We start from the raw sequence: 21,403 nt of genomic DNA on the forward strand, positions 1-21,403 counted from the left end.
AAAACTCGCTTTATTTATTTCAAATATCATGCAAATTCTTGAACTACGTAGTATATCTAAAATATGTTTATTACAATGATATTACATATGTATATATTTACATATATATCTTAATGTGTAATATCTACATTACTTTTAAATGATGTTTCTATTGAAATATTTCATGGTTGAAATTCATTACGTTATTGGTAATATTACTTTGTATACGACAGTAATGATTATATATGTAGTTAATTGACTAATAGTAAAAAAGATATCAAAATTAAAGTATTATAAATTCCCGCATTTTGTAAAATAAATTCAATATTTATACTATAAAACCTAACATAATTTGTATAACCTGGCAATTTGTAAACTATGTCCTGACAGATGTACAACATATTAAAAATTTACAAAAAGTAAATAAATAAATATAAATTTTTTACAGGTGTTAAATATTTCCAAAAATCAACAAATATGTTCCGTAAATAAGGAAACACACAAAGATTAAACATGCTGCTATCATAAAGGACTTTGAATTTTCCTTTCTTAAATTTTGCAACTCCTTTTCATTTCGTCTGAGAACTTCCTTAACTTCCTCCAGTTCGTTCTCCAATTTCTCTCGATTTTCTGTGGTGAGTAATTTTGTCTTAAGTTTTCTCTCGATTGCTTCGACTCTGTATAAGGTATCTTTTAAACTCTCTTCCACATGTTCCATCTAAAACGTAGAGATTAAAATAATTTGAACTTTCAGTCGACAGATTGGAAAAAAGCAATCAGATTATCAGTACCTTCGTAATGATGGTATCATTTCGTGTCATTATGTACATACAGTCGAATGTGCACCCGTATCCACTCTCCGCTCGGTATCACTTGTAATGAATTTCTTGACACTTACAAAGTTGTATTTCTATTGACAAGTGTGATACATGTTGCTACATGTGAAAAAATAAACTAAAGAGAGTCAGCTGACGATATATATTGTACATACAGTGTTGAGAGTGCCATCATGCTTGAAGCTATTCCAGACTTCAGTATGCTCCAGCTTACGAATGAATCGCCTCTAGATACATGTTCTTGAACCATGATTGTTGGTTCAAAAACGATCGTTTTAAAAAGTAAGGTAATTTCCACTAAAACTCTGATTAATTTGATTGTCGATTAATTCATCGATATCTGTACCATTTTATTAACATTGAGAGAATTATTAATTTTTTATCGACACATGGAAAGAAAATAGATTAATAGAAATAAATTATACATAATTAGAATTTTACTTTATGTTTAAATCTATTGGTTGAATTTTAATTGTCCATTAACTTAATTGAATTTTAATTTTAATTTTATATAATTTTATCATTCTATAAGAATGCTTATATTGTACAAGTTTTTAATCATTCGAATTTTAATCGTTCTGTAAGATATGCTGTCACGATTAATGCATTTTATGCTAAATTAATAAATAATATTATTAAAAATTGCAATATTTTTTTATCGTTAATTATGTCAAAAGTTTAGATGATTTAATAATTTAACTCCATTAAATATTGATTTTTTGATTTGTCTTTTTACGTTATGTTTTATACTGATAAGGACAAAATTCGAAGTGTTTCTATTAATATTTTAAACATGCATTCATTTACATATATTCCTACAAACTGGATAAGGATAATAAGGAATAAATATTATAAACTAGGTGATCTAAACGAGACAAATTTAGACACTTCAATATTTCATTGTTAATAATTATAAATATAATTTGTTTCATAACTTCAGTATATTATACAGAGAATAACCTTTGATCGCTAATTAGAGAGTTTCAAATTACAATCTGCATATCCATGTCCAGAGAGATGTTTTCCATGATCTTCCAATTAACTTATTCACAAAAATGATCAAATGTAGCTCGCTGCCTTCAATGTTCTTCTACCTTGCTAAAAGATAGTATCCGTATCGACATTTTTTTTCTTCGTTCAACAATTATAAAAACGATGATCAAACAATGTGTGAAGCTTTTGGCTTCAAATGATAAATAAAACGATTAATAGAGGATAACAAAATAAATAAAGATGCAACAATAGAACTATTAAGTTACCACTTGGTCTAGTTCATCAATCTTTCATCTTTACATGAAAAGAAAATCAATGGAAAGCAGCTTCCACGATATATTTATTCGCTTCTAAGTGAATAAATATTGGCAGCTAAAGCATTGTTTCACACTTTTAAGCTACAACACTTTCGTACACATCTTCTGAACCTATAAGGAGTTATTTTTAATATTTCCGAGTGTTATTGCAAAGTTAACGCAATGATATGTATACATCTTAAAGTACAAATGACAATCATAAATCAAATGTAAATTAAATAGTAATATGCTTCAAGTTTTACGACATCAGCAATAGAGCGAGGAATGAGAGAATATATGTAAAAATTACACCTATTCTTTATATCTCTTTCTAAAAAAAAAAATCATTTTCTTTGTTTCATTATTTCCGGCATTATTAATATACATCGGTTAATTGAAAAATAATAAAACATACGTGATAACATCTGTTATTAAAAAATCGATCACATTCAGTGATTTGACACACGCCATTACACAACAACTTCCAGGTTAAAATATTATATGTTTTAGATTCGAAAAGGATTGACAAAACTCATTAAAGTTTTACGAAGTAGCAAATTCATAATTGACGTATTAGAAAAATACAAGCTAATTATCATCATACTAGATAAGTGACAACAAAATTATTGTCGATAATAGTTCTTGTATAGATATGTGCAGTTCTTATACAATACAAGACAGAACTGTTCCAACAAAGAGCACAATACCTATATTATACATATATTTTAACAGATATATAAAGATATAAAGATTTCTCTAGAAAAAACCGAGCAGATTTCGCAAAAATAGTAGGTAACAAAAACGCAAGTTACATTGTCATACATTGTCATGCAAAATATTAAGAAGTTTCGATAACACACATGAATTTTTCATTAAATCATACAATTTGCCCATCGCTACATTAGCTTTGCTTTATGATTAATCGTGCTGCTTAGTTTGATTCTAGAGATGGAAAACTGATTCAACAGACCAGGTGATATCGTAGACATATTTTACACTTCATATAAATTCTAAAAATCTCGAAATCAGGTATGAGTATAAATACCGAGACTCCGACTTATGTGTTACTATATAACAATTCATGAATCCAAACACTTTCAAAAATCCAATAGTTTCAAGAAAAAGACAAAAAACTTTAGGAACGCGGAAGCTTTGAAATGCTGAAGACTCATTGGAACACAAAACATTTAACATTTGAGGAAATATTGATTTCGCAAATATCCAACATGTAATAATTCATGTGAAAATGTTTTGTGTTCGCACATATGTCTATTTAGCAACTCATTTTTAGGAGAACGATACTCTCTCTCTATGGACGATCATTCGGTATCCAAATATATTTTAAGTGCTCTCTCCCGACGTGGACTGTAACTCGAAGTAGTAGAAAGCGGCGTTAAGCGTGAATTTTCCTTAAAAGCGATCTCCATTACTTCGTCAGCATTTAATTGTTTTGGTTTTTCTTTATTGTCCCTAAAACAATCCAAACGTTTAGTGAAATTAAAAGGTGTTTTTCGTATATCAATTTAACGACAAATATAATAAATATATACCTATACAAGAAGACAGCACCATCTTCAAAATTGTAAGATAAACTATCGTGATGTTCATTCCAATCATGCTCGTTTTGGATTCGAAGCACGGAATTGTCACACGGAAAACTACCTTTCCCCTTTGCTATATCTATGTGCTCCTCCGGAATATCTGATATTGAGGAAAGCTAAAAAAAAAAGAACAATAATTATTTAAGTCCATTTTATCTTCTTATCGATACAAAACTTTTTTTTATGTGACTTACTTTCTTTTTTAGTTCTTCAACAGTTCTATTATCCATAACAATTTCTTGGAATTGTCCCAATTGCAATTTTGCTGGTAACCATCTTCTGACAAACAGGACAATCTGATTGGTGTCTGTGACTATCTCTTTATCTGATAGTTCTTGAACAATCATTTCAAACTGCGAATGAAATTGAAGATCCTCAAACTTCTGTTCGTTTAGAAATACTTTTGAGGCTGTTTTGTAATACTTTTTCCTAAGTCGGCATTTTTCATATGGTATATCTATATCATATTTTCTCTTTATTTCTGCCAATATCTCTTTTTTTGCATGTCCAACTGTCATATCTCTCGAGACAATCCATTCACATAAAAATTTGTAAGGCTAAAATTTTTATCCACATAATAAGAAATCTTGACAACACATTAATGACATATTTTTCTAAGTATGCAAAAAATATACAAACCTCAGTGGAGTCGATTAATAGTTGATACAATTTTACTTTAAATTCTCCATTACGCAAAGCTCGGCCGAGTTTCACATTAAGTCTCTCACCATCCTCGTACGAACTAAGCTGTTCCATCAAACAATTGCATTCTGATTCACCAGAATTCGATAGACGAAAAACTTTAAAATACTCCACAGGTACACCCACAAATGGTTCTAAATCTTTCTTCAATGTGCTCAATCTCATTCTTTTATCCACTAATACTTTAAGTACTATAAAAAAGAAAAAGATTATTAAATTATGGGACCAACAGTCATAGTCATTAAAATGATTTGAACGACATACGGTTTTGTTGAGTACTATCTGTATATGGTGTAGCTCTAAAGTAATAATCGGAGTCATCATCAATATCCCAATTTTCTATTTCGAATCGCTTTGAAATCTTATAGTTGCGCTTTACGCCTACGTTGCAATCGCTAACGAAACGATTTGATATTGCACGGCTATCCCACGATATTGAACCGCAATCGTGGGATAGTGGTGCAATATCGGCACCCTCTGGTGCATCACCAACCAACGTTTTATCACTATCACTAAGGCTGCTATCTTCACTATTACTTTGTTCAGGAGTATTCCATTCCTCAGCTTCCCCTAACTGAGGACTTATATTTCGTATAGTAGCATCCTCATTAATTCGTGCACCTTTCAAGGTTTCATTGCATTTCAAATTAACATCCCAATCGGATTCATTAAAGAGTTTAAGTGGACCACTAGTAACAGACTTTTCCTTTTCTTCGTATTTATCATCTAACAATGGAATATTTAGTTCTTCCAAAGTTTCTGTATAAAAATTAAAACAAATTAGAATGTTTGTAATTATAATTTAATTACTATCTGACATTCTGTAAGCTTGAAAAATCATACCTTTACTTGTATCTGGTAACTGAACATGCAGAGAGATAACATGTCTAAAATTTTCTATAATTCTGTGTACTGTAGATTCTAGAAAAGGTTTGCTATTATCTATATCATACATTGTTGATATGAATACTTTATTCGCGTTATAAAATCCTTCAGTTTGAAGATCACTATCATCATTTTCCACTGGTCTAATTTCCGGAAATTTTCGCAATATTACTTTCATTTGCTTAGGATCCATACTAATAATTTTTCCTACAGTTTGTTTATATTCTTTAACACTTTGCGACAATAAACCTCGGATATCGATCGGACCGTCAATTACCTCCTCTCGGGCTACGTCTATAACAAATACTTTAGTTGCAACTCCTGAAACATAACATTTATGAAGTTTGAATTTTGACTGCATATAATTCATTTCACTCACACATCCATCCAATTTCGTACTCACCACCCGATAAATACGTCTCAAACTTTTGATCTTTGCGACGAATTTCTAATAACAAATCGAATCGACGTGAAAAACGCCATATATTTCCAACAGATTCATGCTCTCGATCATCGTAACTACATTCTATTAAATCAGTATTATGTTCATAACTAACTAAACGACACTGATCCAAACTCACTACATTTTCAAGACCAAATTTCTTATATGCTTTTTCTGTTGCTTCGGTCCAAGTGATATCAGGCATGACAAATAATTTGACATTTATCAATTTTCCTTCTACCGGATGATGACAGTATACTTTCAATCTAGGTATAGACATTTTTTCACGATTTTTTCTATCGTTATCTTCACTTTCTTTCATTTTCTTTAATAGCTCCTATAAATAAGATGATAAAAAAATAAATATATTAAATAATATAGATTATCTTGAAAAAAGGAAGAGTGAAAAAGCTTTTGCATATACAATTGCAAAAGATGTCTTACAATTAAAATATCTTAATTATTGAACAAAAATTTTCATTATTTGATTATAATAAATAAATTGTAATAATTATGTTTAAATAAATTCAAAACTGCAATTGCAAATTGAATAGTTTAAGAATTTATTCTATTCGAATTTTACAAACTATTTTAATTTAAAGATTACTACAATTCATTTAAATAATATTATAATTCATTTAAATTTGTCTCTAAATTCTAGTTTTTATTTACATTACTTGTAATGTACAAATAATATACATTATATCTGTATATTATTTGTATATTACCTGAATGTGTTGCGGAAAATCTTCAGTTTGCATAGGTAAAGCATTACGAGCACGATCGATTTGCCTATACATAAGCATATACGCATTCGTGCTACTGCTATATGCACCGCTATAATACGCCCTCGAAGGTCCACCGCCATATGTTTTATGAATATCATCATCAGTTATCTAAAGATGTAACACAATCGAAAAAATTATTAACAATGTTAAGGAATACAATAAATTATTGCAAAATTAATTTTCATACCTGAGTTACGCTTTGGTCATTAAAACATAACCATTCTTGTGTCCTGAAATCTTTTATATAAGCATAATAATGACCTCCGCTCGCACTGCCGCTATGAATCATGATTGAGAACAGTTCATACGTGTATGGGCCTTTCCCCAGCATATAAGCACTGCGATTCTTTTCATTCTCATGATTATGCGTAATACAGTTCGACGTTGACGGTCCATTGCTCATATCAATACCTGAAGGCGGACATACACATCCTCTAATAATTCTGAAAATTGGTTCGATAAATAATCACACCTATAATATTATACCTTCATCGTCGTCTTGATCATGACTGGCTGAATGATTACTGTTGGAAAGGCTGTTGTCACACGGTGCACAATCATCATCTAATGTACCACTATCTGTCGTGGAACTATCATCACATTTGATACCTAAACCAATATCTTCTTCACCACCAGGAGATTCTTGACTCGTTGTGGATGAAATAAAAGAGTTCAAATTTAATACGTATGGAAACGTGACTCTGAAATGGTACAAATCATAGTAATGTGAAATTTTATTTCAAAATTAAAAATAAAACATTCATTGATCAAGTATTATGCGATTTACATACTTATCGTTGAGCTTGATTCTGTGGAAGGTTTTATAATCAAAATCAAACCGCTTGAGATGTAAAGTTAATAGATATGGAAATTTCGTAAATTTCAATCCTTTATGCGCGTCACACTTTTTATTGCATTTTTCACAATGATACTGATTAGCTCCTTCCAATGTTTCATACTGAACAAATGCTCTAATTGCTTCTTCCTACGAGAAAAAGAGCTTCTTTCTTATATATATAAATGTAAATTTCAAATTGCAGTATTTCAAACAGCAGTAATATTTACCACACTATTATATGCAACATTGCTTCCAAACGGCCTAACTGGTAATGGGATATCAAGAAACGTATCTTCTCTTGATTTTTCTGTTCCACATTCAAGACATTTAACGTAATCGGTCATCTTTCCTAGCAATATAGAAAGCAAATTACAGATATTTTCATAATTTACACATAATGATATTTTGTACCTTCATAAAGTCTATTAATTAGATCCGCTTGTTCTGTATTTTTGAATTTCTGTTCTAATGCATCGAACATAACTCTACAAAGCTCTTGAATATCGTGTTGTTGCCATGCTTCGGTTGAATCCCATCCAAAACTTTTCGTTAAGGATGTAGTCTCCACTGCAGACCTTGTAGACGTCTATTTGTAAAAAATATGATTATATTATTAAAAATTATTTCAAAAATTATATTAAACACATACACACACACACACACACACACACACACACGAAAAATATACAATGCAAACTTATTAAACACATATACCTGTAAATTGAGAAATAACTTCTGTAATTGATACGGTATGCTTAGAGCTTCATCCTTTTCTGAACTATCTATATATTCCCAATTATAAAGTGCATTACGAAATTCTGGTGTCATATACAAAGCTTGAAGAAGACTATTCAAGTAACAAGTCATTGCTTGATTGACTAAACCGACATAGCCTTAAAGAAATTATAAAATAATAAATTATGCAGATATATATTGTAAAATACTAATAAAAATATTTTCGTTAATATATGCAAATTTATATTAAAATAATTCTTAAATGGTGCTTACATACTTGTTTCAGTTTTAATAAAAGTTCTGAAATTAACTTCTTCTCTACCATCCCTAACATCTTCTCTAACGTCTTCCCTAACAATATTTTCCTCAGTCCATCGTGGATGAAGGGACGGTGCATCTGTTATATTAAACGTTGGCGGATGATGATAATCCATCTTTCTTCGAGACGTTGCCATATCAATAATAAAGGGTTTTGTTGGATGAACGACAAACAGAGTATTTTTCATTTCAGGTGAACTCGAATCAACCGAAAAATCTACTCCAACCTGCTCCATTGTTTTGTCTTTCGACTCGGATAAATCAATCTAATATTGGATATAATATGAACTATATTAGAACACATGTTTATTACAATTATATATTTAAAAAGTTGTAATTAAAATAACCAGTCTGCATGACGGCGTGCGTAGAAGCAACTTAAAACTGTCCGGTTGCATATGATAATGTTCTTCGATATAGTTGTAAAGATCCTTCACGCGTGTAGATACATGTAAGGAAAATTTGTCGCTAGTGCAAAGTTTATGGTTAGCCTCATAAGGCATATTAAACTGAACGACACATACTTGAGTCTTTTCACCAGCTTTGCAAATCATGATCTGTAAACAAAATGCGAAATGTATAAATCTCTCTCTCTTTTTTCTATTAAATTATATATTTACTATAACAATTTATTATTTGAAATATTCTTGTGACAAAATCATCCTTTTTTAAAAAGTAGTAATATTATCTCCTTTAGTGCAGATATAAATACCATTGCAGTAATGCCAATTTGTATCGAACTTTAAATAAAATTGCATATTATAAAACTATTATATATATAATCGAATTATAAAAATAAAAATCTTTAAAATGAATAATCAAAAATATCTGAGTACTATTTATTAAGAAAATTATTGCATTATAATATGACACCAGAACGAAAGAAACATAGTATTTCTCAGGTTATTAATGGATACGGAATTTGAAAAGGTGATTATTAAAAACTTATCAGATACTCCTCTTTTGAGTAGACAAAAATTGGCATTCTGCCATACTGATGGTGGAAAATGAGCAAGATCTACGCAACACAGCAGGATGCTGCTCTGCACGGCATGACACAGTACGGAAAGCCTATAGAGCCTCCAGCTATATTTAGAATGTCTAAACCAAGCTTGTGAAATGGCTCTCTTTTCTGAGATCGCAACCCATCTCTCTTTCCACGCGTCTCTCTGCTTTCCTATTTCATAATCTTCTCTTTTTTCTTAACAGCGAGTCAAAATTTAAGTATTAAACAATTATCACAATTGTTTCATTACTAATTATAAACTTTCACTTAAACTATTCTATGTGATTATGCATATTCTTATTTAGTTATTACATATATACAAACTGAGATCCATTCTGTTTTATTATATATTTCTAAAAATAGGAATTGTCTTGATCTATTTATCATTATATGCAGGATTGGCTTTTTTTAAAACTTACAAGCAATATGTATATTGGAGAATAATAAATAATATGCAAAAAATTTATGTTAATCACGTACATCTAAAATGTTTTATAGAATTGAAACATTTAAGAATTATATCAGAGTTTATTATTAAAACTTACCTATTTTTTACTGGACTATTATCGATGTATGTTTTAATAGAAAGTTTATTCCTAATCAACTGATTCAACCTAAAAATGTATAATAATAATAAGGTATAAATATATAATATTAAAAATATATTAAACATGTATATTATATTAAAAAATATATATATTAAAAAAAATTTAAAGAACTGATCAGATAAATATTGTTACAAGCAACCTTGTCTGTTTGATACAAGTAAATTTTATCAAAATAAAATTTTATATTTTTTTATAATATTTCCTACAATGTATTTACTTTGCGATATATATTTCATCGTATTAAAAAACTTTGTTAGATATGATTAATTTTACACAGAGCGATAAATATCAATCTATTCAATTATAGATAAACATAACTGACATTTGTAATAATTGATATAAATGATTATGATAACATAAGATACAATAATTAAAAAAAAGAGATTTAAGATGTAATAAAAAAAAGACTCTAGTAGTCTTTGCAAAATTTGTGTCCAAATACTTCACGTAGAAGACACAGAAAGAGCAACGGAAAGGTAACTGTCTTAAACAAATCGGCATCGACGGAATCCTCTTTCATCGGGGATCTCTTGACCCAGCATCATGCCGCATTGCTACAATCACTCACGCGTCACGCGTGTATTACGCGCGTTATGTAAATACGAGTATCTATCAAATCGTAAAGGTAACGTATATGAGCACGTTAGGTCCTTGACGGCACGACATTCGGAAGATCGGAATGCGTCGCCGTGTCGGAGAAAACTCTGCCAAGAGTCTCCCGATATCGCGTTTCCGATAGCGCGTATTCCAAGGACCGATCTCGCGATCGGCGAAGAGATCGACGCGGAATCGCGTGTCGTGTGCGTGTGGAATATGGAATGATCGCCGATTTCGGTGACCGACCGTCCGACGACTTCAAACGGGCATTTACCGCGGACTGCTGCAACCCGGTCGAAGGAGGTAGACCCGTCGAGACGGCTGCGCGAACGAACGAACCAACGAACGAACAGCCGGTCGAACGAAATTTCTCGATGACAGAACGGAGACTGGTCCCGAGAAAGAGAGAGAGAGAGAGTCCCCAGCGTCTCTCTCTTTCGCTCCCCCATGCGTCCCCGTGCCGCGCGTTCCCGGCGTGTTTTCCCCGGCGAATATCGCGGGTTCCACCCGGCGTGCCGTTCCCGAAGTGCCTGACGACGTGTCCGACGCAGCCGAGCTGCCGTAGCCGCGAACAGTCCGCACCAACCTCACGATTCAGGAACTGACCCCTTACCGAAATCACTGACACATGTGCAACGCACTCACTTTACGCCATGTTTTCCTGGACGGCGCATCATTCGCTCGCAATGGGTGCGGGGGGGTGAAACGGGGAGGAGCAAACGACTGATTGGTGCTGCGCTCTACTGTTGCCTTTGGAGGTAACGCAGGTAACGGGATCTCGGCAAAGGCAAAGGGTCGATTGTGTATCTTGAGATAGGTGAACATTACAAAAGAGAGCGTTTCACTCGAAAATTTGTAATAATCTCATATAGTTAATATACCTAGTGAATTTGCTCACCTTTATACAATAATTTTCTTGTTTGAAGATACGATCCTCTGGAGTTTTTTCTCTTTTCATTAGTTTTTCTTTTTTCTTTTTTTTTTTTTACTCTTTCTCTCGAATATGCGGTAGCACATTTATTTATACCAAACATAACAATCTCGTATGTGTCAATATATATAAATATATGATATAAATGTACACATATTTGGTACATTATAGGTCTATCTGTTTAAAGTATTACATTATTCATTCTAGAGATACATTTTATCAACAATAGAATAAGCGCAACTGATATATTTCTGCGGAACATGTTTGAATTTAATACTCAAAAATCCTGATGACCAAATAAAATGTTAAGAATAAATTATAATGACTTTCAAATTAATTTCGAGCATTCGGGTAAAATTCATCTTCATTTTAACCTTCTTTTGATTTTCCTTTTCATTTGTATTTCTGTGTTGAATTATCATAAATATTATATATAAATGTAAATAAAAACAAATATAAATATACAATAATATACTCGAGAAAAAATAAAAATATACAGTGTGTTTATCCCCAAAAAGATGTTTATATTAAAAAAGCAAAAAGGACACTAATTTCTCAATAGATTTGTATAAATTAACAAACAATTAATATTATTGAAATGCTTTATTTATTTGCGTAAAGAATTAATTAAATCGTTGAATTTATTATTAATAATAATAACAATAAAAACCATAGAATATATTACATTAGAATATGAGGCATGAGTTGTCAAAGTTATGACATGAAGTACGTCGCAGACGATGTTTCCCATTATAAGTACATGTTTTATCATTCGATAATACAAATAAATCAACAGATTCTATTTTCTTTTTAGCGAACAAGATTTATGTGCATGCGGTTAATCGAGATTGGATTTAATTCAGGAAACTTGAAAAAAGCTGGAAAAGGATATGAAGTGTGACTAAAATCCCAATAACGAAATACAAAATAATTTCAGTGTTTCACGAGGAATGTCCGCTTCTTATAGGACGTGCCATATATTTTTGGTTTCTTTCTTTTTCGTTCCGGCTGGATTTTGAAACGAAATCTCCCAGATGACGCTACCGTAAGTATGACGCAGTTGCTTTCTTTTTTTTCTCATTGTTGTGACGTTACTCCATAACTTCACTCAGCTCCACTCCACCTGCTCCACTATGGCGCGACGTTGACAGGCCACGACGTAAAGAAGATATCAATGGGGATCTGACGTGTTGACGAATCGAGACTATATCGGAGACGCATCATGGACCTGGCCAAGTCATTCTTCAATGTTCGCGATCATGATGGTTACGTCGGGAAAGAGGAACATAATGTAAGTACTCTCTCGAATCATTATGATGCTAGGTTGATTTCTGCGAGGTTGCATGTAAATTAACATGTGGAATCGAATAATTCCTTATTATCCAAATTTGTTAGATTTATTATAGCTCTTTCAATATGTAAAAATATATTAAGTAAAAACAGAAACGGATGAACATAGTGTCTAGAAAAGTAATTCCAACTTTGAATTTCTAATGATAGAGAGAAAGAATGAAAAATGAATTAGAAAAATAATGAATAATATTATATAATTAGATAATAATATGAAAATCAAAACTAATAAAAAATAAATATAAATAATAAATTGACATACAACTTGTGAGTTGTAATAGAAAATTAAAAAAAATTTTTTTCAATGGAAATTCTTAAAAAATATTGATATGGATCATAGTAAAAAAATTCTCCTTGATTATTATACTTGTTTTAGGTTTGTCAAATGTAATTTTATGTTTTAGAAAAAAATAGAAACAGCCATTTCTGAAGATGAGGTCGAAGTAGAAGTTGGAAGTTTGTGTGGTGAGGCTTTGTCACCAGCACCAGGTGGTCCATTTTCAGCATTGACTCCATCCATGTGGCCGCAAGATATCTTGGCTAAATTGAATCAACCTGATGATCCAAATTCACAACCTGAATATAGGTAAGACTTATATGTATCAAATAATGTACAAAAGTATATTAAATTTTTTTTGAAATATATACAAAAACTGCATTTATAAAAAAAAATATAGTAAAATAATTTTGCAAAGTAATATTTGCAGTTACAAATTAATATTTATAATTGTTCCATCAATTTAGATTTGATGAATTTGGCTTTCGTGTAGAAGAAGAAGATGGCCCTGAACAGAATTCAAAAAAATTGTTGGGAATACCATTTGTTGAGGATCCTCAACATAGGTTAGTTAAAATCGTATTTTCATAATATACTTAATAAAATATAGCTATAGCAATTATACTTGAAATAGAGGTATAAAAATAGATAAAATTGAAACATATTGGTTTGCTCTTTTAGATTGCAATGGGTTGCTCTTTTGGAATTTAGCCATAATAAAGAAGTGGCAGAACTCTCCTGGCAAAATATGGATCGAAATTTACCACGTACAGATAAATTACGTGAAATGGTTCGCCGTGGCATACCTCATTCCTTGAGACCTCAAATTTGGATGCGCATGTCAGGTATAAGCAATAAAAATACAAATTTTTAATGACAAGTTATGATGAAAATACGTTTTTAATTACAGGAGCACTTCAGAAAAAGTGTTCATCGGAAATAATGTACAAAGATATAGTGAAAGCCTCGAGTAATGATGCATTAATGACCAATAAGCAAATAGAAAAAGATCTCCTTCGCATTATGCCAGCCAATGCATGTTTCAGTCATCTTCATAGTACTGGTATACCCCGTTTAAGACGCGTTATGCGTGCCTTAGCTTGGTTATATCCTGATATTGGGTATGGAAAAGTACAAATATAATTAATTTTAACAATATTATTTTATTAAGTTAAATACATAATATTAATATATAATTTTTATCCTGTTATATCAAGTTATTGTCAAGGTACGGGTACAATGGCAGCATCATTATTATTACTTTTGGAAGAGGAAGATGCATTCTGGATGATGGCAACAATAGTGGAAGATTTGTTACCAGCTTCTTATTACTCTTCGACATTATTAGGTAATACATTTTGTCAACCTTATAGAATATTTAAAGTTACAAGAATTTAGTGCCAATTGTAACATAAAACTATGATTATTTCCATAGGTATTCAAGCTGACCAAAAAGTACTTCGCACATTAGTAGCTAATTACCTTCCTGACATAGATCATGTTTTGCTGCAACATGACATAGAATTAAGTCTTATATCTCTGCACTGGTTTCTGACTTTATTTGCATCAGTTGTGCATATGAAAATATTACTACGAATATGGGATATGTTCCTTTTTGATGGATCTATAGTTTTATTCCAAATTACCCTTGGGATGTTGAAGATAAAAGGTATATATTTTTAATATATATTTATTATATTTTGAGCGATCTATATTATTTTATACAATTGTTTATAAAATGTTTTTTTTTCTTCAGAAACAGACTTGAGACAATTGGAGAACTCTGCACAAATATTTAACGCTCTCTCAGATATACCAGGAGACATTGATGATGTGGACCAATTATTCAACGTATGTTTCTTTTGACAATTTTAAAAACATGTTATAACGTAGTTTGTTTTAATATAAATTCGATATTTTTTTAGGTATCTTTAGAAGTTAGTGGCTCACTGACAGATGTGTTAGTCGAGACTCATCGACGTCGTCACTTAGCTTATTTAATGGCTGATCAAGGTGGATTGGTAGGAAATCCAGATGCAGTACCGAATTTACCAAAACAACATTTGAATAGGTATAAGTGATGAAAAATATATTATGTGTAATTCCTATTTAATAATAATTCACGATCACAATAATTTGAATTTTTTTATTAGATGTTGGAATTAATTCGTAGCGTTTTTTAATGAAAGAATGTTATTTATTTCACATGAGCATTAAAAAATACATTAATGAAAGTACTTCCCATCACTTGTAAAACGCTACGAATTAATTCCAACACCTAATATATTTGTATATCGCCTTTGTGGTCTTTTTACAGACGTCAAATGAAGCGAAATAAATCAATGTTGCAAACAATTTTATTTGGAAATGATGACGGCGAAGACGATGCAAAATCTAAAAATATTCGTCAAACAGGTATGTATGCACCATATAGAATTTTCAATAAAATCTGTCTGTATTTAATTTAATGTATGAATTTTTAGAAATTCTAGTCGATCTAAGGGAAGCCGTTTTACAAGTTGCAAGACATTTCATAAATGTCGATCCAAAATTAAATAATGTTGTTCTCATAGCAGATTATACAATGGAAAGTCATGCAAAAGATCATGACAATTATGTTAATGTGTCGCGGACACGGAAAAGAAGAGCAAAAGCTTTACTTGGTAATTAGATATAAATATCTTTTCTATTACATACTATAACGATGTGATTTTAATAATAACAACAGACTCATAACAATAAAAATACAGATCCATATAATTTAAGAAATCAAATGAAGATGAAAGAATCAAGATGAAAAATGCTATTCTATACAAATATATTAATTTTGTTACAGATTTTGAGAGACACGATGATGATGAACTTGGCTTCAGAAAGAATGATATAATTACAATCATTAGTCAAAAAGATGAACATTGCTGGGTGGGAGAACTTAATGGGCTGAGAGGTAATATAAGTAACGAAAGAAATCTTACAATATTATGAGTATTATAATGAAATGAATGAATTTGTGATAGGCATGTTAATTTTTTTCAAACAATTTAATTATATGTTTTAATTATTTAAATTTGTTTATTTTTTAATATTTTTTAAATGTATGTTTTACATTTTGTGTTAAATGTATGTTTTGTCTTCTTTGCGATTTTTTAATAGCTATATACTGATAATTATACAGATCTTATACAGATTTTTAAAATGAATTATCTTATTTTTTTATTTTAAGTGATAATTTTTTCAAAATATATTTTAGTCCAACAATATATTTCTAGGATGGTTTCCTGCGAAGTTTGTAGAATTGCTGGATGAACGAAGTAAACAATACACATGCGCTGGAGACGATGCGGTTAGCGAAGCTGTTACGGATTTAGTAAGGGGTACATTGTGTCCCACTATGAAAGCAGTCTTAGAGCATGGAATGAAAAGACCATCATTTTTGGGTGGACCGTGTCATCCATGGTTATTTATAGAAGAAGCTTCTAACAGAGAAGTGGAAAAAGATTTCAATTCTGTTTATAGTCGATTGGTGCTGTGCAAAACATACAGATTGGATGAAGATGGCAAAGTTCTCACGCCAGAAGAGGTATTACAAATTATATTCATTTTTCTTATGTATATATTTGATTAAAGAGCCTAGGAAAAAGCTGTCAACTAATCACGTGCTTCTTTTTATATAGTTAACTATAGTTGCATTCCGAATTACGTACAAAGCGTATGATGCATCATTTTTCCTTGTTGTTTACCAACTGAAAAAGGATAAAATGATATCTCTGCGCTTTATGCGTAATTCGGAACACACCTTACGACAAACACACCTGCGCACATAATGCGTATGAAAGTATTTTATCCTTGTTTAAAGGATAAAATGATACCTCATGGGTGCGATGGAATGCAACCTATATAATTTTTGTGATTTTGCTCAAAATCATGTGATCAGTTGACGCCATTAACGTATCTTTCTTAGACTTTTTACATTCAGTGAATAATAAAGAAAATGTTTCAGTTATTATATCGTTGTGTCCAATCTGTAAATTTAACACATGACAATGCACACGCTCAGATGGATGTGAAATTACGTTCTCTCATTTGTCTCGGTTTAAACGAACAAGTGCTTCATCTATGGTTGGAAGTCTTGTGTTCCTGTGTAGAAGTAGTGCAAAAGTGGTAAGTATAAGCAAATTATCTACGTGTGTTATTCAACAATATCTATTTTCTGTTATGATATATAATATTAATATATATAATATTTAGGTATCAACCGTGGAGCTTCATAAATAGTCCAGGTTGGGTGCAAATAAAATGTGAATTAAGAATATTAAGTCAATTTGCATTTAACTTGAATCCCGATTGGGAATTACCGCCCAAAAAGGAACAATCGCAGCCTTTAAAAGATGGAGTTCGCGATATGCTAGTCAAACATCATTTATTTAGTTGGGATCTTTAGCAGATAAGATAGTTAATAAGGTTATGCCAATCTTCTGCTTTTCGTCCAAAAACTTGGGATTTAATTTTCCATTTCTCTCTAGTCTCTAATTTAATTATAGTAAAAAAGTCAGGGTATATCAAAATATATATTTTGATTTAAAAAAAAATTTTATAAATAACAATTTTAATAATTGCAAAGATTTTTAGCATCTAAAATTTTTAGATTGAAATTTAATGCACACTAATGACTAAGAAATGTAATGTACAAATGAATAATATAATCTCTTTATCATTATAACATAATTTATAAACGTGTTATAAAAGAAAGTTTATATTTATTTATATGCACAGACACTTAGTAAACAATAGTAGAAGAGACCCTACTTATATATTAAATTTTTTTTCTTTTCTTTAGATAAGCAAGCAAATAATATTTTAAGAAGCTTTTGAAAGTTCTTATCAAAGTAATTCTGTCTCTATACAGTCTATAAAATAATTGACAGAGAAAAACAATATATCTATGAAATAAATATTGGAATAGAAAGTATTAGATTACCAAAGTTATATATTGTGTCTAATTATATAAATGTTACTATGTAATCATATATTCCTTTATGAAATATTAGTTTTATATTTTTTCGTCATAAGAAAAAATATCGGTATAGTCAACAAACAATATAATACATATATATTATAATATATGATCTCTGTAGATATCTATGTATGATAGAGAATATATATTGTCATATCTTCAAGTAAATAGATATGTTATGTAGTAATGTTATAATTTAAAGCCATAATCTAAAACGTCCTCTTCGAGAAAAATTTTACTCAAAATATAGTACATGTAACGTACAGTACAAATATTATATTATCGAGTAAAATTTTTCTCGGAGAGGACGTTTTGGAATGTAGCCTAAAAGATTTATTTTTAAGCAGTGCCTTCTTGATACACAAATATAATTGAAATATTTTATATATATTTAAAAGTTTTCAGTATTTACAAAATGTAAATTATCTATTTTCTTCCAAAGTGAAATATTGAACATGTAATTTATTTTATACAACGCAATTATGCAATAATTATATGTAGGATTTTTTATAGATATATTCTTGATGTAATTTTAATTAATCAAGTTTACGTTTTCTGGTACAGCATGTATCTGTAAAATTTTCATCAATAATTTTTAGAAACGGTTTTTCCGCTTTAGTTTCAGTAGTTAAAGGTGGAGTTTGTAAAAATTCGTCTTTATCAAATTTTAAGGGAGCACATGCAGCCTTGTACTTTTCAATAGTCAATGCGTCAATGTGTAAATCATGTACGTCCAAGATATCTTCTTCATATGTTGGTTTGTCAGAGGAATCAATTTCACACTTGCACGACCGTTTTTTTATATAAATAAAATGTAAATCCATAACATTAGTGCCAGTTTTTCCCGTTTTAACTAAGTCCGCCCCCTTCTTAAAGCGCGAGTAAAAATTATACGTATCGTTTTCTTGTAAGACATTTTCAGGTAACATGCGTTCTACTTCCATTGTTTTTAATACTAAATGATCGATATATTCATTAACATTTTCTCGAGAAGACTGTTCTATTGTGTTACTGGAATCTCGTCCCTTTTGTCCAATATTAGATTCTGCAAATCTACTCGTTTGCTGTTGTTTGTACGAACCCTGCATTTTTCTATCTATCATTATTTCCTGTTTCACCTGTGCATTTTTTTTGGTAATCATAGATTTAATTTTTGCGTAAAAATCGTGCATTACGGGCGCAATGGCAGGATAACCAAATGCACCTGCTGCATCGGTAGGACCATCTTGACCATCAGTACCTGCACTGAGCATCATCACATCGTATTCGACAAGTCGCGGATAAGTTTTGATTTTTGCTAGCCAATCTAATGAAAAACGTAAAGCTAATTCCTGATTTCTACCGCCTTTTCCTTGACCTGTTACCACAACTGTAGGTTCTCCACCTCCGATTAAAACTATACCATCAAGATTGTCAATAAGATGATGAAAGATTTCGTTGATTTTATCAATAGATAATGAAAGTATTGGCATAGTCCGTACTTTGTCGTAAAATTCTTTTCTCTCTAGTTCATTTAGCAAAACGAGGCATATCAAACTTGTTAAATGAACATATGCTGAACTAACATCTTGTACACTTCCTGTGACATTATTCTTTAAGATTATTGGAGTTAATTTTTTGCGCGAAGCTTCAAGTTTTGCAGCTTCCAGAGCCATTGTATTGTTTCCTAGAATTATATTCGTCACGTGTTTGAACTGTTTAGTGGCAGTTTTAGCTTTAACTGGATTTAATAACGGTTTGTCATTAAACGACTCCTTGGACGTTATAACAGTCTTTAAATTATCCTCAAGTGACTGAAACAAATTATACTTCTTTAAAATAGCAACAACATTCTCTGGTGTTTTCGGATTATAAACAGTAGGACCACTGGCGATCAAGTCTACGGGATCACCGACAATATCGGATAGTATTAGCGTAATAACGGATGCGGGATAGGCTATACGTGCCAGACCACCGCCTTTTATCAGAGACAGCTTTTGTCTCACGGTGTTAAGTTCGGTGATATCGGCACCTGCGTTTTGGAGCTTTTTACAAAGTTCCAACTTGTCTTCTTGAGCTAGGACGGGCCTCGGCATGTACAGCAATGCGGAGCCTCCACCTGACACTAATACTATCAGAGTATCAGTCTCGATCAACTTTTCGACCAGATCTATAATATCGTGCGTGGTGTCCAACGATCTCTCATCAGGTTGATTGTTGACGCCACCTTCGCGATAGTCTATCTTACTGTTGTGCAACTTAGGGAAACTAGATTTATCTTCGTAGGCCCACATAGCGTCCCTCGACATACTCGGCACGCTGACAATGCCCTTCTTCAAATAGTCGCCGAGTAGTCGTTCGAGCTCCACAGCCATTCCCATAACCGCCTTACCGAATCCGACGAGATAAACGTCTCCTTTAAGCGGGAAACTCCTCTCATCGATGTACAAAGCGTTATCTCGGAGTTTCACCTTCCTCCTTATAATTTCGTTCGGCGACACCGCTTTCACGGCGGAACGGAAGATATCTCTTAAATCGGCTCTCGACTCCGACAGGAATTTCGTGTCCGTTGCCATACCGCGATTTGAACTTGTACACTTGGAAATTTTTGAGAGGTTAGGACGAAAAGCAACCGTATGACTGGAAAATGAAAATAAAAATAAACGTTTTCCCGAGACGCATTTGATCGACCTCGGCGAGAATCAAGACACTTGCCTGTGCAAAATGAACTTATGAAATATTATTTTCTGTCGCATTATAATCGATTGTTTAATTGCATCGACTCGACTGCGGTGTGAGACTTCTTGCGAGATAACACAATGCGGTATCTTTTTTTATCAATAGTTTTCACGCCATGTTCCACGTCACGCGTTGCCGAAATATTCAAATTAGACAATCTCGATTTTTTTTCGCGAAACACGCAATTCTATAACTCTACGTGCGTTACGTAATTATTTAATTGTTCGGAATCTATTTCGAGAACGGCACAATTGCGGTCTGGATAATCAAACATTTGTATGAAAATACATAATCTTTGCAATGTCGAACATAAAAATTCAACTTGCATCTATCTATAAATATAATCGTTAGTTTGTTAATTTTACTTTCTACTATTTCTTGCTGGAGAAAAAGTACTGTCGACCTACAATTCGTGACTGACAATCCTATGTTAGAATCGAACGGTATGCTCTCTCTTCCCTCAGCAACAGTCGTAATGACGACAAATAA

General features: G+C 31.5%; 4 protein-coding genes across 26 annotated transcripts; 1 reads left to right on the top strand and 3 right to left on the bottom strand.

The window, feature by feature from the left end:
• Positions 1-51: 51 nt before the first annotated feature.
• Positions 52-984, bottom strand: LOC105147923 (uncharacterized). Its single transcript, XM_011059298.2, has 2 exons — positions 771-984; positions 52-697 (listed from the first exon to the last, which is right to left on the bottom strand). Exons 1-2 carry the CDS (start codon positions 807-809, stop codon positions 431-433), a joined length of 306 nt encoding a protein of 101 aa, XP_011057600.1. The 5' UTR covers positions 810-984; the 3' UTR covers positions 52-430.
• A 726-nt stretch (positions 985-1,710) lies between these two features.
• Positions 1,711-11,358, bottom strand: Usp47 (ubiquitin specific protease 47). Of its 22 annotated transcripts, XM_087406236.1 has the most exons (20): positions 11,238-11,358; positions 9,965-10,033; positions 9,441-9,901; positions 8,938-8,970; positions 8,761-8,844; positions 8,373-8,679; positions 8,075-8,253; positions 7,772-7,946; positions 7,588-7,709; positions 7,314-7,507; positions 7,009-7,223; positions 6,710-6,933; positions 6,463-6,630; positions 5,696-6,071; positions 5,251-5,613; positions 4,672-5,166; positions 4,345-4,598; positions 3,900-4,262; positions 3,655-3,821; positions 1,711-3,574 (listed from the first exon to the last, which is right to left on the bottom strand). In XM_087406236.1, the coding sequence occupies exons 3-20, from the start codon at positions 9,465-9,467 to the stop codon at positions 3,424-3,426; spliced, it is 3,897 nt and encodes a 1,298-aa protein (XP_087262362.1). In that variant the 5' UTR covers positions 9,468-9,901; positions 9,965-10,033; positions 11,238-11,358; the 3' UTR covers positions 1,711-3,423. The 22 variants fall into 22 exon arrangements, with proteins under 22 accessions (XP_087262362.1, XP_087262363.1, XP_011057603.1 ...); XM_087406237.1 differs by lacking the exon at positions 9,441-9,901; XM_011059301.2 differs by having other exon boundaries at positions 8,761-8,970; positions 9,441-9,614.
• A 333-nt stretch (positions 11,359-11,691) lies between these two features.
• On the top strand, positions 11,692-19,024 carry LOC105147925 (small G protein signaling modulator 3 homolog). 2 transcript variants are annotated; one of them, XM_087406247.1, is made up of 16 exons: positions 11,692-12,600; positions 12,668-12,846; positions 13,310-13,491; positions 13,650-13,748; positions 13,864-14,027; positions 14,093-14,303; positions 14,400-14,530; positions 14,618-14,851; positions 14,939-15,033; positions 15,108-15,253; positions 15,500-15,597; positions 15,666-15,845; positions 16,019-16,129; positions 16,452-16,762; positions 17,171-17,343; positions 17,431-19,024. In XM_087406247.1, exons 2-16 carry the CDS (start codon positions 12,778-12,780, stop codon positions 17,621-17,623), a joined length of 2,397 nt encoding a protein of 798 aa, XP_087262373.1. In that variant the 5' UTR covers positions 11,692-12,600; positions 12,668-12,777; the 3' UTR covers positions 17,624-19,024. The 2 variants fall into 2 exon arrangements, with proteins under 2 accessions (XP_087262373.1, XP_011057609.1); XM_011059307.2 differs by lacking the exon at positions 11,692-12,600 and having other exon boundaries at positions 12,613-12,846; positions 17,183-17,343.
• On the bottom strand, positions 18,565-21,379 carry LOC105147927 (glycerate kinase). The gene is made up of 2 exons (XM_011059309.2): positions 20,891-21,379; positions 18,565-20,815 (listed from the first exon to the last, which is right to left on the bottom strand). Exons 1-2 carry the CDS (start codon positions 20,929-20,931, stop codon positions 18,733-18,735), a joined length of 2,124 nt encoding a protein of 707 aa, XP_011057611.1. The 5' UTR covers positions 20,932-21,379; the 3' UTR covers positions 18,565-18,732.
• Positions 21,380-21,403: the final 24 nt, after the last annotated feature.

This window comes from Acromyrmex echinatior, chromosome 5 (genome assembly GCF_024713525.1).
Source record: "Acromyrmex echinatior isolate Ae372 chromosome 5, ASM2471352v2, whole genome shotgun sequence".
NCBI classification, from domain to species: domain Eukaryota; kingdom Metazoa; phylum Arthropoda; class Insecta; order Hymenoptera; family Formicidae; genus Acromyrmex; species Acromyrmex echinatior.